The following is a 22,571-nucleotide window of genomic DNA, read 5'->3' on the forward strand; positions in this document are numbered from 1 at the left end:
TGAGCGCGACCAGTTAATAATTGCCACAAAGATTCATTACTACTGTGGGGAAAATAGATGTGAATCTGAAATGTTACATCCAATTTTTATTAATTTTATTATTATTATTATTATTTTTGTGATCGAGAGCTGGGCAGTTAGCATAATGAATCCACCTACTGATATGTTATTGTGAGGAAACCCAAGAACCCAGATGAAACCCACACGGACACGTGGACAACATACGAAACTCCACACTAACAGTAACCCGAGTTCAGGATTAAACTGGAGACATTGGACTTATAAAAGAATACACTCTAATATAATTATAGCATGATTTGTATCATATATAACTGTGTTGTTTCATTATGTCTATCATCATGTGGCTTTTCATAGCTGGGTTATCCCAGAGCAGTGAGCATATGTACATGAGGATTATAAGCTTAGTGGCTAGCAGTTACGAGGTATTGCTGGGAGCCTAATTGAAGGAGTAAGAATAAATAGCCATGTAGCATCTGCTGCAATGTAAGAGGGCAAACAGATGATGACATGGCTGAGTGAGAACATTGCAGATGTTGGCTTTCATAAGTACTATATTTTTCTAAGGTCACATTTGTCTCAAATTCTAATTCAAATGCCATTTGAATCATTTTAGAGTTTAACATTTAGAAGCCCTTATGTGATTCTCAGAACAGATGTTTTTTTTTTTTTGTTTTTTTTTGTCTTTCAATAAGTTCATGAAAGGCACATTCTAGCATATTTTATATTGATGTTTTTGCCATGACTTTATCTTTGCACATGTTGGCTTTGAAGACTGGCCCAGTTTTGCTTTAAAATATATATCTAATAACATTTTATTGCGTTTATGAGTGCGTCTGTAAATGTTTCTTATCTTGGTCTGCCTTTAATCTCCTTCATTAGGGTTGGGTATATTGAATTTAATCCATGCTTTTCTTAGTAACCGTCTTTGGAATAGAATATTCTTCAGATGATTGGATATTTAATATGCGCTTAATCAGTAGCAGAAATATGCATGCTGTCACAAGGCAGCCTGTGTAGCCATGATGAGGCCTCTTCAGTGGCTGCCTTCATGTTTGAGAAGTTGGCTGCGCTTCCATCCACCAAGCTAATTTCATAATTGTGTGTGTGTGCGTGCGTGTGTGCGTGCGTGCATGCTTCTGTCTGCAGAATTGTATGGTTTTGATGTTCTCATTGATTCCAACCTCAAGCCATGGCTCCTGGAAGTGAACCTCTCTCCATCATTGGCATGGTGAGTGACATCGGTTTTGACACTATAAGCTCATACTCCTGTGTCATTAGTTTTTCCAGCTTGGATTTTATATTGCATTTCATTTATTTAAGCATATTGATTCAAGTTGTAATTTGGTAGCCTCTGATTCTATCCAAATGTGTCTGCTTTTTATTATTGTCTTTTATGTATTTAGTATTAATTTCATTAATCTTTTAACTGATGTAATTCTGTGGTTATTATCCAGTCGTGTGTTTTTGGAAACATTTATATTTTTGCCTCTTTGGTGCAGATGAAAATCATGATAGCATTTAATCATATGTTCTAAAAATTCAAAATGTTCTTGCTCTCAATACAGACTTGGCTGATATTTATCCTTGGTGGCTCAGCGGGACTTCTGATGTAATGATTTAACAGAGATAATGTCTTTGTATTAAGCTGTACGTTCTACAGCGTCAGGAACCAATGAGAGTAAACGACATGTACTTTGATTTTGTATTTATTATTTACAACATGTTCTCTACATGTTCAAGCTTTTTTTTTTTTTTTTCGATAAACCAATTGTCTCCTGACTTTCTGGCCACCCTGTAGAGGCTGGCAATCATTGTTGGCAATCTTTATTAGATATCTGTTCAACTTTTCCCTCAAAGGTGATATTTCCTACGCATCCCTCGTTGCTGCAAGAACTGTGTTGTACTAAAAACCAATGATTCAACATAGAAAAGTGGGTTAGATCCACCCATGTATTTCTCGCAGTTTGTTAAAACCCTGACTCAAAGACTGCGTTTATGTTGGTTTGGCAAATGGAAAGAGAAATTCTTAATGAAGTCTCAAACGAGTCAAGGGTTTTCCCCCAAACACTACTTTGAGTGTAAGTATACTGTAAACATGCCTATAAACATTTTGTACAGTGAATCTTAAAATAGCCCAAGTTTCTGTTACAGTTTCCTGTTTCCTGCATTTTCTCTTTTAGAGTCAATAAATTTTTGGCCAACTTGTTTAAAGCCTCACTTGACTTGTGGAAATAGACTTTGCTGCTCTTTTTAAGTGAAATGTCAGTTAAATGTATAATTCTTACGCTGCCAGCCTTTGCAATGAAAGGGGTTCATCTGGATGCTGTGTAATATTCATATGAGCCTTATTTGCTTTTTAATTGACTTAATTAATGCTGGCAGTGCTTTTTTTTGTAAATTGGCAAGAGTACTTAAACATAGCTAGTATTTTAATTTTGACTGAAGTTGTAGCTATTAGGAACGAACTCTATTGTACAGTAAATTATCCAAATGTCAACAGAACAATATTGTCTTTTGGCTTGACTAACAGTATGAGGCTAGTACTACAAAAGTAAATGAAATAGACATTGAGAAGACTGTTTTGAATTACAGTACATGGTGTATGAGTTTTGTCATCCTTTAACAAAAACATGAGAACATTCCACTGTGCTTGTAGAACACAGCTGGTAGACAAAAACACTGACTTAGAGTATAGATGTATTAAATACATAGTTTGCAAAGCCAGCTAACCTTTATTGCTTATTACTATTTTGATGAAAATATCAGCATTTCTGATCCTCTCAGGCTTCACAGGGCCTCATGTGAACCTTTTATATATAGTACTTTATATATATATATGTAACGTGTGTGTGTGTGTGTGTGTGTGTGTGTGTATATATATATATATATATATATATATATATATATATATATATATATATATATATATATATATATATATATATATATAATATATATGTGTGTGTATGTATTTGTAATCAGTCCCTACAGGTTTTCACAGAGTTTTTTGTGATTGTCGTGGCCAAAAATGCTTGATATTGGAGCGGCTTTTAAAAAAATTTGCGACGCAATTTGCGGAGTTTTTTGTGCTTTTTTTTGCGGAGAACTACTCGAATTGGCGAGATTGCAATTGTACAAAATTGTTTTGCACGGTGTTTCACAGTGATGTTTGTTGGTAAATGCGACCTTTTAGCTGCACTCATTTTCGTTGCACTTGAATCGAAGAGAGCTTTGGCTGAATGTGCATTGTGATGACGTCACATGACACGTCTTGGCCCAAATCTGTGGAAAATCTGCGGTAATTTGAATGATCTCCAGCTCCTCCGAATATTGCGGAATTAATTTGTATGATTTTGCACTCATTTCTGCTATAGCAGAGTCCTGGAGGGACAGATATAATAATAGTATGTTTAACTGAATGTATTAATTTCAGCTGTTGTGTTTTGTTTGATATTTCTAGTGATACTCCTCTTGACCTGAAAATAAAGGCCAGCATGATCTCAGATATGTTTTCTCTTGTGGGTGAGTTTCTTTTTTTGTTATCTCATACTCACTGCTCTGTACATTACTTTATCAATCCATAATGTTTACGCATAACACTAGTTGGAGAATGCCATTAAATTCATAGCTAAAGCATATTAGGATTTTCAGTAACTTCACTGAATTTACTCTCATGTACATATAATTTTCCTGTACTGTAAAACACCCTGATTTACGCAAACAAATAGAAGGCTTTCAGCAGGCTAGAGTTACCCAGGATCTGAGGAGAAAACTAAATTGAGCAGGAAATAAAGTTCAGTGATGCTGAGGTGGAGACATTCATGTTTTGCTGAAAATAAATAAGTTCTTTTTGATATCCTCGGCGTAAAAGGTGCATGCAAAATGGAAACTTCAGATCAGTTCAACCTTTAGCAGTTAGTTTCACTGGAGGAAAGGGTAGTCCAATAGGTATGTCTTGTCCTCTAATCTTTTGTTTTGATCAGATCAGATCTGATCAAATGATCAGAATCATTTTCCAACCACACCAGGTAGTTATGCAAACTATTTATAGCTAGGACCTCTATTTATAGCTAAGTCCGATTTAATTAAAGCCTCATTTCTAAATATAGCTGAGCCAGTTGTCCATCCTGAACATATAAACACGTTAGTAGTAATTTAGTATAAATTAGTAGTATCATGTTGCAGACTACCACAAATTTCATTGTGTTTGGTGCATTTTAATGCTGATATGAAAATAAAAAAAACATAATGAGGGCTTCTTGTATGTAAATGTGCTTTAATATTGGAGGACCTTTCAGCTAAAAAAGATCCACATTTGATTTACATTTACGTTCACAGAAAATTCGACAACCTATATTTTAATGTTAGGTTTCTGCATGCACCTTGTGATTTTAAAGGATATTTGTTGTTTTTATTGTTATTTTTTATTAGTATTCTAAATGTGGTATGTTATACTTATGACTATAGGAGTTGTTTATTCAGCTGTAGATCATTTTTCAGCTTGTTAAAATGTTACACTTAGGTGGTTTTCATACTGGACACTTTTGCTGCGGTTCGAACCTAAGTGTGATTGTTCCTGGCGACATCATACATTTTTCATGTAAACTGTGCTCTGTTTCGAACTAAACTGCCAGTGTGAAAGCCCCCTTAGACACATGTCCAGACTTCAGTTTGATGGTACAGATATGCCAAAGATGAAATTCGGTGGAGGTTTATGTAATCTTCTTTTACGATCAGAATTGATTGTACATGACTTTGATAAATAAGGGCTTCTGCGTTTCGCTTATCTACAAAATAGTGAATTAGTACCAGTTGGCTATAAAACACGTTATGATGTTGTTCACTCTACACGGGGCCTGCTTCTGGCTAATCCTGTTTGTGTGTTTCATTTTCCTGTTGTTTATGGAGTTTTTGCTAGTCACGTAATCCATATTGCAAAATAGCAATAATCCTTTAACTGACCATTGTGCTGCATGTTGGTGGTTTCATTTATGATGCACACAAACATTCCTGTAGTCCTGTAAATACTCCCATATTCATTTAATGTTGTCCGTGACATTTATGGTTTTGAAAGAAAACCACAGGGATTATTCATTGTCATGAGCAGACCCGTGCTGTGGAAGTATCAACTTAAAGCTATCATTAAATTCTTGTGCATTGCCTGTAAAGAAACTGTCTCTTTATTATATGCCATTATTTATATCATTAATTCAGAGTGCTTCATACATGTGTATATAGCAGTATTTAATGCTTGAGGTACAGGTAACTTTCATTTACAAAATTAATTTTCACCAGTTTGTAAACAAATTTTTCAAATTCTTTTTCAGAAAGCAATAAGCATTACTTTACATTTGTTAGGCCACAATTTTGCCCCTAGAGCAGCTTATTTTACTGCAGAAATTCCTTCACTGGAATTGTCTTATTTTCATATTCAGGTCATTCAAGATTGCTCCTGTGGTAAACATAATGGGTACATTTATAGCTCCTAACAGTTTTTGATTATGTAATATAATAAAAAGGTCTAGACTTGTCTTTGTGGCCAGGCTACTTGATGCCACAGGAGTGATGCATAGTAATGGCTGTTTCATTATTCCAGTTTATTGCCCTCAGGACCCATTAGGGGAGATGGGATGCTAATAAATTTCTAGTCTTTGTCGGACTGATGCATTAGCTAGTTTCGTTGGATAGATATATCTGCTGGTTTTCGTTAGCATTTGGGTGCCAGGGGGTGAGATGACTTTTTGGTCATCTGCCAAATCTGCCAAATCCCACCCACTGGCTAGCTTATCACACAACTACCGCCAACCGTGCTTCCTCCAAGACTCCGAAGCCAACTAATGCATCTTCTCCCATAGATTTTCTCCCTACTTTTAGTCTTGGCCAATTCCCACTCACCAATTTGGTCTCTCCTATCATACAACATTTACCAGTCTGGAAAGGTGAAGGCTATCACATGCTTCCTCTGAGATATGTGAAGCTAGCCAACAGGATCTTTTCAAACTGCTGCTCATGCTGTGTCACGGGACAGCTTAACACACACGGAGGAAAGCGCCATTAGCCCCGTTCTCCAGGAATGAGCTCAAAGATGCCCATGATTTGCTGGTGTTGCTGTAATTGATAGGGAAGAGAGAGTATGCCCTATCTCCCTCCCTAAGATAAAATTTAACTAGTGTAAACTATTCATGACTTCTAGCTTACAACCTCAGTGCAGAAATGCAAATATTTACACTTTTTTTTTTTTTTTTACTGATAGCACAGTCGATGTTGCTCTCTTGAACTCCTGGTCAAGAATGGCTGTGGCATCTTCATGATCTCCGGACAATAAGGGGCACATTTTTTTTGCGCCACTCGTGAGCTCTTGCATATTTTTTTAACTGCTGCTCATGCTACAGTGCTATACTCCCTCTTCTGCATACACAAGCTCACAGACACCCACAATTGGTTAGTTTCGCTGTGATTAATAGGGGAGAGAGTAATTCCATAACTCCTTCCCCAAGAGCATGGCCAGTTTTACCCGGCTATGGATGGCTACGGCATTGCTGAGATTTGAACTTGCAATCTACCAACAAAAGAGCGAACGCTTTTCTGTTTTGTCACTTGGGAGCCCTCACATCCATTTTCTAAAAATAAATCCTAACAGTTAACACTATATGAGAACGGTGACACAGGACCGGTATTTAACTTCCAGCTTCAGTGCAAAAATGCAAATGTTTGCATTTTGTCAGTAAAATGTATTTATTCACCTTAGTATCCATTTTTTTTGTTTTGTTTTGTTTAATACCTTTGACAATGAAAGCCTTTTTCCCTATTCCTGCCTTCCTTATTACCTTTAACTTACAGCAATATTTTAGTCAAGTATTTCAAGTATATAAGTCAAGTATATAAGTCAAGTATGCCAAGACTTAAGATTTTATTAATAGATGATTCAATAAACATAACAATTTTTCTGCCTCCAGGGTTTGTATGCCAGGACCCCCTTCTAAAACAGATGCGGTCAGATAAGGCTGGATTGGACCCAGCTGTGAAGAACCACAAAACTCAGGTGTAGAGATTTGTAAACTAGCCATTCCTTCCAGTAAAAAACAAAAGCAAAAAAAACAACAACTCTGCATCATGTTAATGTTTTCTCATAAATTTACACTGTTGACTGCTTGCAATTATTGGTGTAAAAACTGTGCAAAGCTTTATGTTGCTGTTAAATCTGGAAAGCTAGTTTAGTCTGTCTGAAGTGAGCCTTTCTAGCAAATTTGCATCATGCTAAATAGTACATTCAACTGTTAATATTTATCAAAACTCTGATTTTTTGCACACTTTTGTTGCTTAGAGTATTTTAAACCAGGTGAAAATGTGCAGAGTTATGTTCAGTGAGTTCATTGTGAAAGAATGCAATGACACTCAAGTCCGACATTTTTGTGCTCCACTTTATAACCAAACAAACAGTGCAGATATGATTCTGTTACAGAATTGGGAAGAATATTTGAGGATGTCCGTGTGTCTGTGGTGTAAACCATATAGTTCAGTGTTGCATCACTGATAATGGTGTATAATTTGGTTTTCTACTATTCCTTTTAACATTCTGATTCATATCTTGGAATATGTAGTCTATAACTATTGTGGTAGGCAAATGAGAGTAACAGCTGAGATTTAAGCCCTTGATGACCACGGTTGTGACTTATTGTATAATGCTGCTTTTTCTCAATTCTTGCTGCCCCTTAGCATCATTTCTTTGCACAGGCTGCCTCTGCCAAATCCAGAGTGGTAGGTCTGCCTTCTTTTAATATAAAATAATGGAATCTTATTCTTTTTTTCCCCTTTCTTCTCTTAATGCTTCATCATCATGGCCTGTCATGGGTAATAAAGTACTAAAATAGCATGAATCAGCTGTAGGGACCAATTTTATTACTACAATTAGTGGAAATGCATTTTCCACCACGTCTCCATTGATGTCGTCACTGAATTTGATGGTCAGTGGTTACAATAGCACATTACAATGGAATATTTATTCATTGCCACAAATATCGTAAATGTCCTCCATTTTTGTTTATTAAAAACATTGTATTATAACGAGGGAAAAGACATGAGGCAGCTTTTACCCAGACCCCTAAACAAATATGGTGCCAATATATACGTTTGGGAATGAATTTTGACCACTTAATGCTCCAAGTCATAGTACCTTGCTTTTACTTGCTCAGGGTAAATGTAGATTAGAAAATTTTGTTGTGTGAAACAAAACACTTCTGTTGCCCAGTGCTTTAACTAACTGTGTAATCATGTATGAAAATTACACTTGTATTGCTTTTCTGACAGATTATTTATACATATGAAAGTAGTTTAGGGGGGCATGGTGGCTTTGCCTTTGCACCTCCAGGGCTGGGGGTTCGATTCCCGCCTGTGCCCTGTGTGCCTGGAGTTTTCATGTTCTCCCCGTGCTTTGGGGGTTTCCTCCAGGTACTTCGGTTTCCTCCCTCATTCCAAAGACATGCGTTGTAGACTGATTGGCATCTCTAAATTGTCCAGTGTGTGTGAATGGGTGTGTGAATGTGTGTGATTGTGCCCTGCTATGAGGGCTCCCCATGACCCTGTGTAGGATGAGCGAAAAGGATCCATCCATCCGTCCACAGAAAATGGACAGATGGATGGATGAAAGTAGTTTGGGGTGCAGCTGTAATTCTAATGTAATGAAAAGGTAAATGCTTTTCATGTGCTCATCTATGAGATAAGTGGGCTTAAAAAGCCTTAACAGAGTACATTTGAAGTAAAAAAAACAAACAAAAAAACCCTAAAACCAAATACAACCAATAAACCACCTAGTAATTTTAGACACCCAGTGTTTATAGTGCCATTCATTCTTTTCATGTTTTAACCATGCAGCAGTATTCCTCATAACAGACATAACAAAGTAGCCTCTGGGTCTGTTTTTCTACTTCACTTTACCTCTTAATTCTCTAATTAGAGGCACTAAAGGTTAGGTTATTTCCTGGGATTTCAGTCTTTGGCCGTCATGATAGCACAAAACTACTCTGAAAAATATAATGTAATCCCCTTGTTATTTAAGATGACAAATGCAATCATACAGGTCAGACGCTGACTCCTGCTGACTTTTGGCACTCCGTAAATAGCCCAGGCAAAGCTGTCAATCTCCCCTGGCAACACTTGCCATTAGCGTGGGAGGCTAAAGAGAAATGCCAGGCTAGAATGCCAGAGGAGATGAAACGTAACATTTATTTAACCAAACGAGAAAGGAATTGCATAGTGGAGGTTTTTGTTTTGTATAGGTAAACATTTACCACTAAAACCTCCCCTGGCTTTCCTAAAACATCATTTCTGTGGTTATAACATTAAAACAGCAACAGTTTTGTTTAAGTAAATTATCATTCATATGTCAAGCTCTATTACCTAAAAGAAAAATATAATATAAATATAGTACCTGGTAATGTAAAACATGGAAAACCTGTCAGTTTATTTCAGCGATTGTGTGGGATTTTTATTTGATACATATACTGCTAATTTATTGCAAAAAATTCTATTGATTTCTGCATGCAGAGTGATTTAAATTTACTGCTCTTCCTTTATCCAGTGTCAGAGACCTCAGTCTGCCAATAATATTGAGGAGCTGAAAGAGAAACAGGGAGGCAGGCATGTGGACACGCTGAGCTTGACTGCAGAGGAGGTAATTCTGCAGTGGTTAAAAAAAAACGATAATTTGATTTGACTGAGGAAGTGATTTATTGGTTTTGCATTTTAAGATTAGATCAATATTTGCATACATTTAAAAACTTTTTAAGAAGATTACAGACTAGGCTGTGTACCCTTGTGTGACTCATTTTTAAAAGCTGTGTTCTTTACTTGTTTTGGCCAGTTAAAAGTCCTGAGGAGGACACAGGAGGAGCACGAGAGGAGAGGTGGATTCATCCGTATTTTCCCCACACCACAAACTTGGGAGCTCTACAGGTTAGAGAAGCCAGAGGCTCTTGGCAAGATGATGTGTTGAACATTTTAGAATTTTTTTTTTTTAAAACACAAGTAAATAGTATTGAAATCTCCATTAATTCAGGAAAGTAACTGTCCAAAACATACAAGCAAAGTAGAAAAACATCATATACACTAATGTACTACAGGTTTTATTCCGCTGCTCACCTTCTTACACCTTTTTAAATGTTTTTATAATATTGGATAGTCCATTTCAAAAAACAAACACACAAAAAAAAAACCTGCTGAAACTTTTTGTTCTTCCTGTCTGTGTCTATTCCTGTCTTAGTGGTTATCTGGAATACAAGACATCCATGAACTCCATGCTGGCTAATAAACTTTTCCATGGAAGGTGAGCTTTTCCACTGCGGTTGGGAACATTTTTGAGGGAAATTTAGAATTTTTGTTGATATTTTGTCTACAGTATATGTACAGTACACTAGTGTTAGTTTTGGCTTTTTGGATTATTTTATGTGACAGTCTGACTTGGGTTGTCTCATATAAAAATCAAAGTGAAACAAAAATCTGAAGAAAACATCACACCCATATGTGCTTTTTGAACATTCCATTTCAGATTTAGACCCCCCCCCCCCCGTTTTTCTTTTTTTTGCCGTTATAATTTCCTCTAGATTTTGGAGTGTGGCTGCAGGGATTTGCCCATTCAGTCACGAGCATTAGTGAGGTTGGGTATTGATGTTGAGCAAGGAGGCCTGGGGTGTGCAGCTTGCATTCCAGTTCATCCCAAAGACGTACAATGGTGTGTTCTGTGCAGGCCACTTGAGTTCTTCCACTTCAACCTTGGCAAACTATGGAGCTCCCTTTGTGCAGAGGGGCATTGTCATGCTGGAACAGGATTGGGCCCTGTAGTTCCAGTGCAGGGAAATTGTAATGCTACAGCATACAATTATGCATCCTGTACGTCCTGTACAATTGTGCGCTTTCAACTTTGCGGCAACAGTTTGGGGAAGAACCAGGGGTGGGGTTGTCAGGTGTCCACAAACTAATGTATGTCTTAATAACAGTGTCAAGGTCAAGTGTGCTTTTTGCCTAACATCTTGCCAAACATCTTTTTCATGCTAAAATCAATTGTTCTTTATTCCTCAGGTCAGGAAAATCCTCTGTGATCACACAATTCAGGTAAACACTGTAAAGTGTACATCTAAAATCTTATCAAATCTAAAATCAGGTTGTGAAAAAGTTTGTGTTCATGTATTTTTCTTGTTGATGCCTTGTTTATGACTAATACTGGCAATATGGCTAATAAAGTACACAATAGAGTTATTTAGCTATACTATATGCATACTACATTTGAGTTATTTTAATAGTTTATTTTTGAGATATGTACCTGTTTGTTACTGCAAGTTTATCATCCATGATTAGTACATGTTTTTCTTTCATAGGAATAGATTGAAGGGTAATGTGCCCTTAGAAGAGGAGGCCCATAAAACCTGTCATGTAGTTCAGTATGAGAGCAAATTGCTCTCTCTCGAGGCACGAAGACACAGGAAAAGGAAAACGACTAGCCGTGCCACTCCCCGGCGAAGGAAAACTGGTAAAACCCGATACAGATATAAACACAACATGGTAATAGCTTTCTACTATTTAACTTAGATTTACTACACTGAAGCATTTATGTATTTTCCCTGCTGTCTTCAGGTCGAAGGCCTTTACCATCATTAGCACACAGCAGTGAAAATGAGGAAGCTGAGGAGGGAGAAGAGCGAGGACCACAGGGAAAGCAGGAGCAAACAATGTCTCAGCCTCAGCCCACCCTGTTGGCGTGGCACCGAACTGAAGTCAGCAAACCCCCCAAAAAAGTGGATCTGCTCCATATTCTCCAGCAGGGGTGGGATCTCAGGTCAGTGTGGACATTAGGAGCACAAACAAAAATAAACCGCTTCTTTTGACATGTTCAGCTTAATACCATGGTCTTTTCTTCAGGATTTTTTGGTTAGAATTTGAAGAGGATGAATTATTTATTTGGTACTTTCTATGAGTGAAGATCTGCAAGACAAAGTATTTGAGCTGATCAGATAAAAGTCAAAAGATTCTAGTTTATTAGAGGGAAACCTGCAGAGCAGTATCTTATTCAGTTAAGCAATATGGCAAGAGTGCTGTAGTACTGAATATAAACACGAGGATACAGGTAATCACAGCTTTTCTGATATTCAGTACAACAGCACAACTGCTAGTGTGATTACTGCTTTTATATAACCGTTCTATAAACCAGAAATGAGTATTGAGTAACTGACATTTAATTGATTTAGTAGATCGAGCGTTGCCAACAAATAGACTGACTTGACAGCCCGTAGTAAATGCAGTACTTACTGCACTTACTACGGAGCTATTGCTAGAATTGTAATTTTATGTAGCGAATACAGACAACAGGAGTGATACAAACAGCAAAATGTATTATTGCTGTTATACAAAATTTCAGCACTCTTGGAATGCCGCTTGTCCAATTAAATTAGTGGATCACAACTAATGTTGTATACATTTACTATGAAGCATAACTGTATTGTGATTACCTAAGGCAGAGCTCCCAAAGTAATTTATACCAATAACCTCATTACCAAGTGATTCTTACTGAGAACCTCTACTCGCATAGATGACTGACTGGTTGTTTACTCTAGTGGATTCCTTCCCTTTTGCATTAGATAAAATGCAGTCCTATTTTATGCGTCATAATATGTTCATTTTACTGTGAGGAAACAGAACAGTTTCCAATTTCTGAACTGCAATGTTGTGCAAATGGTTTTATTGTAGTAAGGCAAAAAAAAAAAACAACTAAACATTTTGGCATAGGGATAAATTCATACATTTAAAATCTATATCCTGAATTTATATATTTCTGTAAAGCTGCTTTGGGACAATGTCCATTGTTAAAAGTGCTATACAAACAAATACAACTGAATTGAATTGTGTACTCCAGTTTTGGTGCCTTCACATTAGGCTAATCATTTAAATACTACCATAGTAGTACATTTACATTTATTCATTTAGCAGACGCTTTTATCCAAAGCAACTTACAAATGTCATGGATGTTAAGTTAAGAGCGGAGACCATACCCCCCCTTCTAGTTCATCTGTTTTTCCCCTGCTGTGGTTAATTGTGGAATATATTTTGTTGTTTTCTCATATTCCTTTCCCAGGATGCCACCATAAGTCTGATCTCTTTCTTTTCCACTAATAAAAATCAAGAAGTTGTTTACACTATGTATAAACTCACTAAACATTCACACACAAATTCTCTTACTATCCTTGTGATGACCTTCCACTGACATAATTATTGCTATAAGTAATTATCTACTCTGTCTACACCCTAAACTCAACCTTAACCTTAACCTCAGTATCCAAGGGAATCTTTTTGCTTATTTAATTTTTTTCTTTAAGAAACAAACAAACAAAAAGTTTGGTTGTCTTCTGGCTGCGCTGTGGTGTCTTGTTCATGCAGCGTGTCTTCTTTTGCATGACTCCTCATTGTCTACCTCATACACACAGGAAGTGGATCCTTCCTCAGCCAGCAAATCATGCCAGCTAACCTTGACCTCTATGGCTCCAATTGGCTGTCTGATTGGTGGAGTCAGACTGTCTTCCCTTTGTTTAACATTTAACAGGAACTTGGAAAGGCTTAAAACACGTTCGCTCCTTCCTCATGTTATGCAAGAGCCCTACAAAAATATTTAAACCTGCTCTTTTTTTATACAGTGACATTAATGAATATTGCATACTCCTGTTGAAAGTGTAACAAAGACACCACTCTCCGCTTGGCTTATAAAGCCCATCAAAATTTGTAATTTGAGTAGGGAATTATAATGGCAAGTCTGAGTTTGTAGAAATTCCTCTGCGCTTGCCAGGACCGAAAAGAGACCTGGGCAATTAGAATACAGTATATCATTGTTTGTGTTTGACAGCTTTTTCCAAAACATTTTCCAAACATTTAAGTCCCACTGCTCACCTCAGGTTCTTCCAGGACATCTAAACAGTTTATTAGCCATACATCATAATTTATGGCATTCTTTTTCTTGACATATTATCTATACAAATATTTTGATGCATTGACTCATACCACTTTGTATGACTTCTGCTATTCCAGAACAACAAACAAGAGCATAGTTGAGATAGTTAAGGGCAAACACATGTTTGGTGTACAGTGTGAGATTTTGTTTCACCACCTTCTACAGGATTCAGGTTTCAGATATGTTTTTGCTTTTATTTATTTGTTCTGTTTTGTTTCTAATCCTCTCTCTCTCTCTACCTTGTCTATGTACCTATTCTCATGTTCTCCTAATCACACGTTTGTGTTTTATGATCTTAACCATTTCGCCCATCTGTTCTTCCTGTGTCTTCTCCACTATCACTTTCTCTTATGCAGTAAGGTTCAGGCACGCATGGCCTTCTCCTTCTATCTCCAGCGGGTCCAGATGAGGCTGCTTGTAGAGAGCAGGACCAACACTACCCCTGCCTGGGCACAAAAGGACAGTGACCAGATGGTATTTGTTTTTTTTATTATACATGATTTACTTTGAACATATATTCATACCACACCACAATTCTCAGTTCTGACTGGTCAGAAAGTGTTTATTAATTTTTCTTTGACCGCAGCTTGGACAGTCGTACCAGCTGTTTCGCAGATTGCAGGTGTATAATCACAGGGTTTTGTAAGATGGACACATTACAGTTATTTAGCATTTTGGGTGGGGTCTCCAAAAATAAATTTCTTTACATTTTCTGATATGGAAAAGTCTTCAGAATGGTGGCCTTTGTGGTTTCTTGCTAGTGAGTGATTACTGTTTCAAGCTGTTATAATGTAAGCAATAACATGAACCAAGTTGTTTTATGGGCTTTTCACGACATTAAGAATTTAGAGTGGAAACACTTTAGGATGTGCTGTTTTAGGAAAATAATCAATTTCAGGGTTGTAGCATCATCACACCACTACTTTGTTAATATATATTTATAGATGTTTGTCTGTGTGTGTATGTACACTCTCTGAGCACTTCATTAGGGACACCTGTACACATACATTAATGCAAATATCTACTGAGCATGTGGCAGCAGTGCAGTGCATAAAATCATGCAGAAAAGGGCCTGCAGCTTCAGGTTATGTTCACATCAATCATCGGTAAAAATATGTGATCTCACTGATTTTGATCATGGCATGATTGTTGGTGCCAGGCAGGCTGGTTTGAGTATTTCTATAACTGCTGATCTCCTGGGGTTTTCATCACACAACAGTCTCAGAATTTTCTCAGAATAGTGCAAATAAAGAAAAAAAATCCAGTAAATGGCGAAACAGAAACACCTTGCTGATTAGAGAGGTCAACGGAGAATGACCAGACTGGCTCGAGCTGACAGAAAGGCTACAGTAACTCGGATAACCACTCTATACAATTGTGGTGAGCAGAAAAGCACCTCCGAATGCACAAGACGTCAAACATTGAGGTGGGTGGGTTTCAACAGCAGAAGACTACATCGGGTTCCACTTCTGTCAACCAAGAACAGAAAGCTGAGGCTGCAGTGGGCACAGGCTTACCAAATCTGGACAGTTGAAGAATTGAAAAATGTAGCCTGGTCTAATGAATCTTGATTTCTGTTAAGAATTTGGCATGCATCATGAATCCTTGGACCTGCATTGTTTCAACAGTTTAGGATGGTGGAGGTGGTGTATTGGTGTGGGGAATGTTTTCTTGGCACACTTTGGGCATGTTAATATCAATCAGTCATCGCTTGAATACCACATCCTATTTCAGTATTGTTGCTGACCATGTGCTTCTCTTCATGGCCACAATTTACCCATGTTCTATGGATATTTCCGGTATGATAATGCACCATGTCCAAGGCAAATGTTGTCTCAAACTGGTTTCATGAACATGACAATGAGTTCAGTGTTCTTCAGTGGTCTTCCCAGTCATCAGATCTGAATCCAATAGAACACCTTTGGGATGTGGTAGAATGGGAGGTTCGCAGCATGAAAGTGTACGTGAAAATCCCCCCCAGGAATTGGATGATGCAATCATGTCGACGTGGACCAGAATCTCAAAGGAATGTTTCCAACAGCTTGTGGAATCCATGCCATGAAGGATTGAGGCTTTTTTGAGTGCAAAGGGAGGCCCAACCCAGTATTAGTTTAGTGTTCCTAATAAATTTCTTGGTGAGTGTAGATACACACACACACACACACACACACACACACACACACACACACACACATTTGGTGACCAGACCTCTGGTATTTTGATGTGATCTAATCTGGTCCTCTTTGAAAAAAGTTTAATACCTCTGCTATAAAACAATTCTTTAATATTTTTCTTTCATGTCTTAACAGTACTAGAAAACTACTGTATGATCCCTTTGCTAAATTTCTCCATGTATCATTCAACCCTGTGTCATCCTGTAGGAGCTGGTAATGCGTTTTCTGATGCGAGCTGCCAGTAACCTGCAGCAGGACATGCAGGTGGTGTTACCCAGCCGCCAGCTTTCCCTGCCTGACCGCCGTCGCATACTGGCCCATCAGCTCGGAGAGTTCATCCACTGTTATAACCAGGTCTGATGTTACACATGTAATTGTAAGTTTTTTTTGTATGGTAGATAAATGACTTAACTGAAGTCATATCTGTAACCTAGGAGACAGAACAACTAGTAAAATGTTTGGAAAAGCCTGAAGATGAAGACCGGTGCATCAATTCAAATGTGTTTCGGGAGTTTATTTTGGAAGCAAGGTTGGTGTGCTTAGTATCACTCCTTTTGTATGATATATTGGTCATGTGAACCCTTTAGTTACATATATAATATAATATCAGAGCAGGATTGAGTTTGTTTTATTTCTGGATTTGTCTTATCTCACCTGTTCAAAGTGAAAGTGATCTAGAAGATGTCCTCACTTTCTACACACACAAGAACAAGTCTGCCAGCGTGTTTCTGGGGAGTTCAAGAAGAGACCATTATGAAGAATGCGGTAAGGGCTCAGGAGAGCTAACAAAGCATCACAGCAGGAGAAGTAAGCATTTACACAGTATTTATGATGAATTAATATGCATGTCTGTGAAAACGATTGATTATTTTAATATATCTAATAGTATTAAGACAAAACAACCGGTGTTGTTTTAATCTTGCATATTTTTGCCAGTGATTCAAAGCCTATGACTACTAAAGGGTGGGAAATATCCTGGCATGTATATCTCTATGTGCTTGACATCAGTGATTAAATTCATGAAAGGAACATTGTGGAGTAAACTGACTTTTAGGATGCACACTGTAACACATTAGGAGTCCATGCCTAGGGTCAGATCATGGAGTAAACACTGGCAAATACATTCTCAGTTCCAAGGCAGGCTGAGATCAAACCAAGCCACACTGAAAAGTATCTGCAACATGGAAGAAAAAAAATCACAAGGACCTAAGGATTAGAACAATACTGAACTAAGGAAGTAGAAAATTAGGAGTACAAGAAAACTGTAAAAAAAAAAAATTACAAACTAACACGAGAGAACTAGGATAATATGGATCTGTGAACACTAGATTTTGCAGAATTGCATTCGTGTAACCGACCACGAGAAAATCAATACTCACTAATGAGTAGTTGTTTTATCAATGTTAATTTACAATAATTACTTTTTATATCTTACATCCACTACATTAAGGAACTGAAGAGTGTCAATAAAAATCACTTGTATGATATAAAAATGCATGTTAGAATAATCACAGTGATATCACTACTCTATGATGGTGCTTATTTATTATCTTTCCCTCAATCCAGCTCCGGTAAAAGCCAAAGAAGGCTCTAGTGCTTCAGGATTGTCGCTGACTGCCAAGGCCGACTCACCAAAAAACAAAGAAATCCAAGAGAGTGTAACCAGACCAGGATGCAACAAAAGCAGTATAACTGTGAACACGAACAGCCATAGTAACACTATCCAAAATAGTGACAAATATAGAACATTAAATAATGGTGGACACAGAAACAACAAAATTCTAAATGGAAATACAGTGACAGAAGGTCAGCCCGAGGCCTCAACTGCCTTTGAGACTCAAACTAATGAAAGCAAAACAAGAGGTTTACAAGATGGAGAAATTTGGAGTAAAAGATCCCACATTACAATTGTCGGAAATGACGAAGAACTGTCAAAAATGGTTAAACAGGTTATCGAGCAGCCTGCAAAAAGTTGTAAATTGCAAGTCAAGACCCAGGGTTCTCAGCACACGTCATCATATCGTGCAGCCCTAGACTGTGAGCATATCCACCTGCAGCAATGTTTCCCACGATCTGAACCTGAAGCTCAGCCCCAGGCTCAACCTCCTCCTTATATCCATCCTCCCCCACACCTGCATGCTGAATCTCAAAGCAAACCACAAACTACTTTATCTTCTTCATCCACAAATTCTCTGCGGCCTACACGAGTAACGTTGCCTTCATCAAATTCATATTCACCTGGATCATTTACAACTACTGAAGTGCTACAACAAACCCCGGGTTCACAAATGGCACAGCTGGTCACTAGTGGTGTTTCATCTTCTAGTGCCTGCACTACAAACATGTACAGTCAGAAAGTCTTGTGGCCCGCTTCTGCACCGCGAGGTAACCGTTTTATCTTCAGTCAGCTACACATAGAATGTATTACACTGTGTGCTCCCCCAACAAGAAGGTCACATGAAATAATTTCACAAAGATTCAGCTCTTAAACCTGCTGTATATTTTGCTCGTTTTTCAGTGAGTAATAAGGCCAATAAGTCCAGACCTGCCTCTGCAGGAGTGGTTAAGGAGCCAGATTCACTCTCAGCACAGGCCCAGTCAAATCAGCAGGCTATTGTGGCTGCCCTGAAGAAACTAGTGGAGAAACAAGCAGCTCGCCAGTACAGCACCTCCAGCCACATTAGTCTCCTTACACAACATGTGAGTGCCCAGGGACTTATCATTTCTACAGTAACAGCTCATTCACAGGAACTTATAATGGTTGATATGGTGAAGCGTTCTGCAAGGAGACATTTATTTAAAATTTATGGAAGGAGTCTTCAGTGTCGGCGCTTTGTAATCGATAGTAAGTTTTCCACCAAGGGACATTCTTCAGGATTCTTGGATTCTTTTTCATTCATATTAACTTCAAGAAAGAACAAAAAGAAAGTTAGTGAAGGAACAACTGATTGTCGCTGTTAAAATGTAACTGATAACAGGAACTAACTTGTCTCACAAAAGTTCTACAACACAAATCTATTAATTATGCGACTACAAACGGTTATCAAAGTACGACATCATAATTTAAGACTAATAATAAATGGATTAAAGAATGTGTTATTTAACAAAGAAAAATAAAAGAAGTTTTCTGTAAGAAGACTTTTATTTAACATTTATGGAAGGAGTCTCCAGTATCAACGTGTTATAACGGTAAGCAGGTTTTCTGGACAGGACTTGGCACCTTCTTTTTTTCTCGGTGATATGACTCATTTTGTTAACTTTGAGAGAAAGTCTTGTGAGGGAACAGCTGTTTATAGATGCTCTAACATAAGTGATAATAGTAACTAACTATCACAGCATAACTATAAATGGGTAAAATCATGACATGCCTTCATTAATAATCTGAAATATTTTTATAAATTGCAGTTGTTGATTCTGGTATAAGAGGAATAAAACACACACACAAAGAAATTCATCACGGTTTGCGTCAGGCATCACACCATTTGTCTTTGGGGTAATATGTGTGCAGAATATAAGGTGCACGTTCATAGTTAATAGTACTCTGTCATGCCTACATTGGCACAGTACCAGAGATTCTGCATGCTACTTTTTGTTGTTAGCATTTGATCATTTTGTTGGTGCCTAAGCAAAGCCAAACACCAGAGATGTACTGTAGGGTACAACATGGTGGCTTGTGGAAGATACAAAGCTTTGTGTGAGGTCTCATTATCAGATGCTCTACAGCAGAGGTGCTTTGTTTTGATATTTAACAGGCAGGCAGATTTTTTTTTTCTGAGTAATTGATGCTTATAAATAGAAGAATGTAGCAAATTGGCACCAAGTGAGGGAGTAAGAGTGCTCTTGTTTTTTCTCTTCTATCATTTCTGCCCTGAAGGTTTTTTTTTTTTTTTTGCAGTGGGAAGCCCACTGGCTGAGTTCCCTCCTAATTCCCTCCCTTCCTTTCTCCTTATTGCGATGTCACCAGACCACACAGACTGCACATTTTCTGCCTCCCCTTACTCTTTCACGCTAATGTATACTGTTACATTAGAAGGTGTTTGCTTTGTTTATCATGGAAAGTTCATTCGGGCACACAGCAAAATCCCCAGTGTTGAATTAACACATAGAGTGTTGAATTAACTCTTTCAGTGTTCATTTGTGTCCGAGTGGATGTGAATAAACACTGTAGGTGTTAATTCAACACTGGATTTTATTGCACGTTACTTGGGCGGCTGTGGCTCAGGTGGTAGAGCGGGCTGTCCACTAATTGTAGGGTTGGCGGTACAATTCCCGGCCCACACGACTCCACATGCCAAAGTGTCTTTAGGCAAGACAATGAACCCCAAGTTGCTCCCGATGGCAAGCTAGCATCTTGCATGACAGCTCTGCTTCATTGGTGGGTGTGTGGGTGTGTGTGTGTGTGTGTGTGTGTGTGAATGGGTGAATGAGAAACAGTGTAAAGCCGCTAAGGTTTTAAAAAAGTGCCAAATAAGTGCAGACCATTTACCATTTTACTTTCCAGCTTAGTTTTATGGATTAGATGAACAAATTTATGTCCTGCTTTATTTTGAGTTTAGAATTCATTCAAATGTAAAGCAAACTTTGTAGTGCTTCATGTATAAAGAGAGTGGGGCATAGAAAAAAATTGTGCATAAATATCAAAAAGACACAAACGCACATCCGAAACCACACAAAAATTCCACTGCATCTGCAAGGCATGATAAGCCAATTACACTTTTAGAGGCAGTTTTGCTGTCAGTATCCGCTGATGGGTCATAAAAGCATTGTGGTCACATAGTGAGATATTTATGTTCGCTTAGTTTGTTGAGTATTACTGTAAGTCTGTCAAATGCTGATATAGTTATAGTGCAAATTCAGTGCTCCAAGAACCTCTTCCGTTTGGGTGAACGTTTGTATTGATGAAAGACATAGTATCAGGATCTTATGTGTGTTTTTACGAGTTGACCAAAAAGTTCTGGTGTGGTTTTCTTTTAAGTAGGCTGTATCTAGTCTTCATATTATTTTGATATAATTGTTTGATCGATTGTTGCCTCCATGCAATTTTTCATTATATCATCGAATTTTCAGCCAATGTGGCAAGTTTACATTTGGGTTTTGAATTTTGAGGAGTTGTGACATGCATTTGGATTTCCAAACAATTTGTATAATATCACATATGCTAATGAATTATTCCAAATTATACCAAACCGCTGCTGAATGCTTCATTCTATTTGGTGTTAATTCATTTTCTATAACAGAATAGCTCAGACATTAGTTCTGGCTTTTAGGTTTATATTAATGTGCTTCTAATGTCATCATTTCTGTGGCAACAACTTAAACAGGGACTTGTATGGCAAATACAAGTAACTTTAACTTTTATTGTAACTTTAAATTTTCAAACATGGGAAAGTCTTTAGGATGGAGAGAGAGAGAGAGAGAGAGAGAGAGAGAAGAGAGGCTAGTGAGGGAAAGCTGAAAACTCAGTTGGATGGTGGATGGTGCAGTAAAAAGAAAACAAAAAACAAAATAATAATAATGGTAGTAGTAATAGTAGTAGTAGTACAATTTCTATAAAATCAAATCAATCTAAAACCTATAAGATCCATTTAAAAATTGGTTGTCTAATGTCCACATGACCAATTATTCATTGCTGATCTTCTGTCTGAGAGCTATTTAATAAAGTATATAATCACTTTCTAATTATCATCACCATTAACAATATTTGTAAAGGGTTAGAATGGACACTTGATATTGTAGGCGTATTTAATATTTTTAGGTCAAAATTTTCATCCTTTTTTCTTTTTCTGTTAAAAAAACAGCACATTTGTTATTTTGCTGATTTATTTTTTTACTTTTTTTGCATCCCTTATTATAAACATAGTGAAATTATGTTAACTATATACTTGTCGAACATGCACAGATTTTATTTCATATTAATAAACTCAAAACACTCTGTATTTACTTTGACAGAAAGTGAGGAGGCCTGCACGAGTTCAGTCGAGAGCATGTGAGGTTGGGGGAAGGGGACAGAGCTTCCAGGCTGTGTCAGTTTATATTGGAGAGTTCAAAACATCTGCACAAATCATTCCAGATTAATATTCCGATTAGCTCATCTCACATCTGGCTCATCTTTTTATTAAAAAAAATAAGAACAATAAAACACTTCAGGAAAATGATCAACTTTGGGGTGGTAACAGTAACTCTGCTTGACGTGGGGCCGCATTATATCACTCCAGCGTTGATTATTTTCCTATAACAGCATGCCCCGCCATGTTTTATTCCTTTCATACTCGATAACCACATCATTTGCTTGTACCTTCAACATTCTTCTACATTATACGTGTACAGTATATTAAATTTGTTTGCAGATTTGTCACATTATACATTACATCTAATGTTGTGCTTGCTTT

General features: G+C 37.5%; 1 protein-coding gene across 19 annotated transcripts in view; it reads left to right on the forward strand.

Annotated features, from left to right (window-relative positions):
- The window catches only part of ttll5 (tubulin tyrosine ligase-like family, member 5), a 90,667-nt gene that overhangs the window by 28,788 nt on the left and 39,308 nt on the right, over positions 1-22,571 (forward strand). For 18 of the 19 annotated variants that reach the window (XM_053633866.1, XM_053633865.1, XM_053633872.1 and 15 more), the window contains 16 exons: positions 1,168-1,249; positions 3,482-3,543; positions 6,978-7,063; positions 7,738-7,779; positions 9,599-9,691; positions 9,881-9,972; positions 10,280-10,342; positions 11,095-11,127; positions 11,391-11,542; positions 11,647-11,848; positions 14,365-14,482; positions 16,390-16,536; positions 16,617-16,711; positions 16,847-16,989; positions 17,749-18,567; positions 18,701-18,882. In XM_053633866.1, the coding sequence (XP_053489841.1) occupies positions 1,168-1,249; positions 3,482-3,543; positions 6,978-7,063; positions 7,738-7,779; positions 9,599-9,691; positions 9,881-9,972; positions 10,280-10,342; positions 11,095-11,127; positions 11,391-11,542; positions 11,647-11,848; positions 14,365-14,482; positions 16,390-16,536; positions 16,617-16,711; positions 16,847-16,989; positions 17,749-18,567; positions 18,701-18,882 (2,411 nt within the window). The remainder of the gene's footprint in view (positions 1-1,167; positions 1,250-3,481; positions 3,544-6,977; positions 7,064-7,737; positions 7,780-9,598; positions 9,692-9,880; positions 9,973-10,279; positions 10,343-11,094; positions 11,128-11,390; positions 11,543-11,646; positions 11,849-14,364; positions 14,483-16,389; positions 16,537-16,616; positions 16,712-16,846; positions 16,990-17,748; positions 18,568-18,700; positions 18,883-22,571) is intronic. The other variant, XM_053633873.1, reaches the window with a different exon arrangement.

The sequence above is a fragment of the Ictalurus furcatus genome, chromosome 9 (genome assembly GCF_023375685.1).
Source record: "Ictalurus furcatus strain D&B chromosome 9, Billie_1.0, whole genome shotgun sequence".
In the NCBI taxonomy this organism is placed as follows: Eukaryota; Metazoa; Chordata; class Actinopteri; order Siluriformes; family Ictaluridae; genus Ictalurus; species Ictalurus furcatus.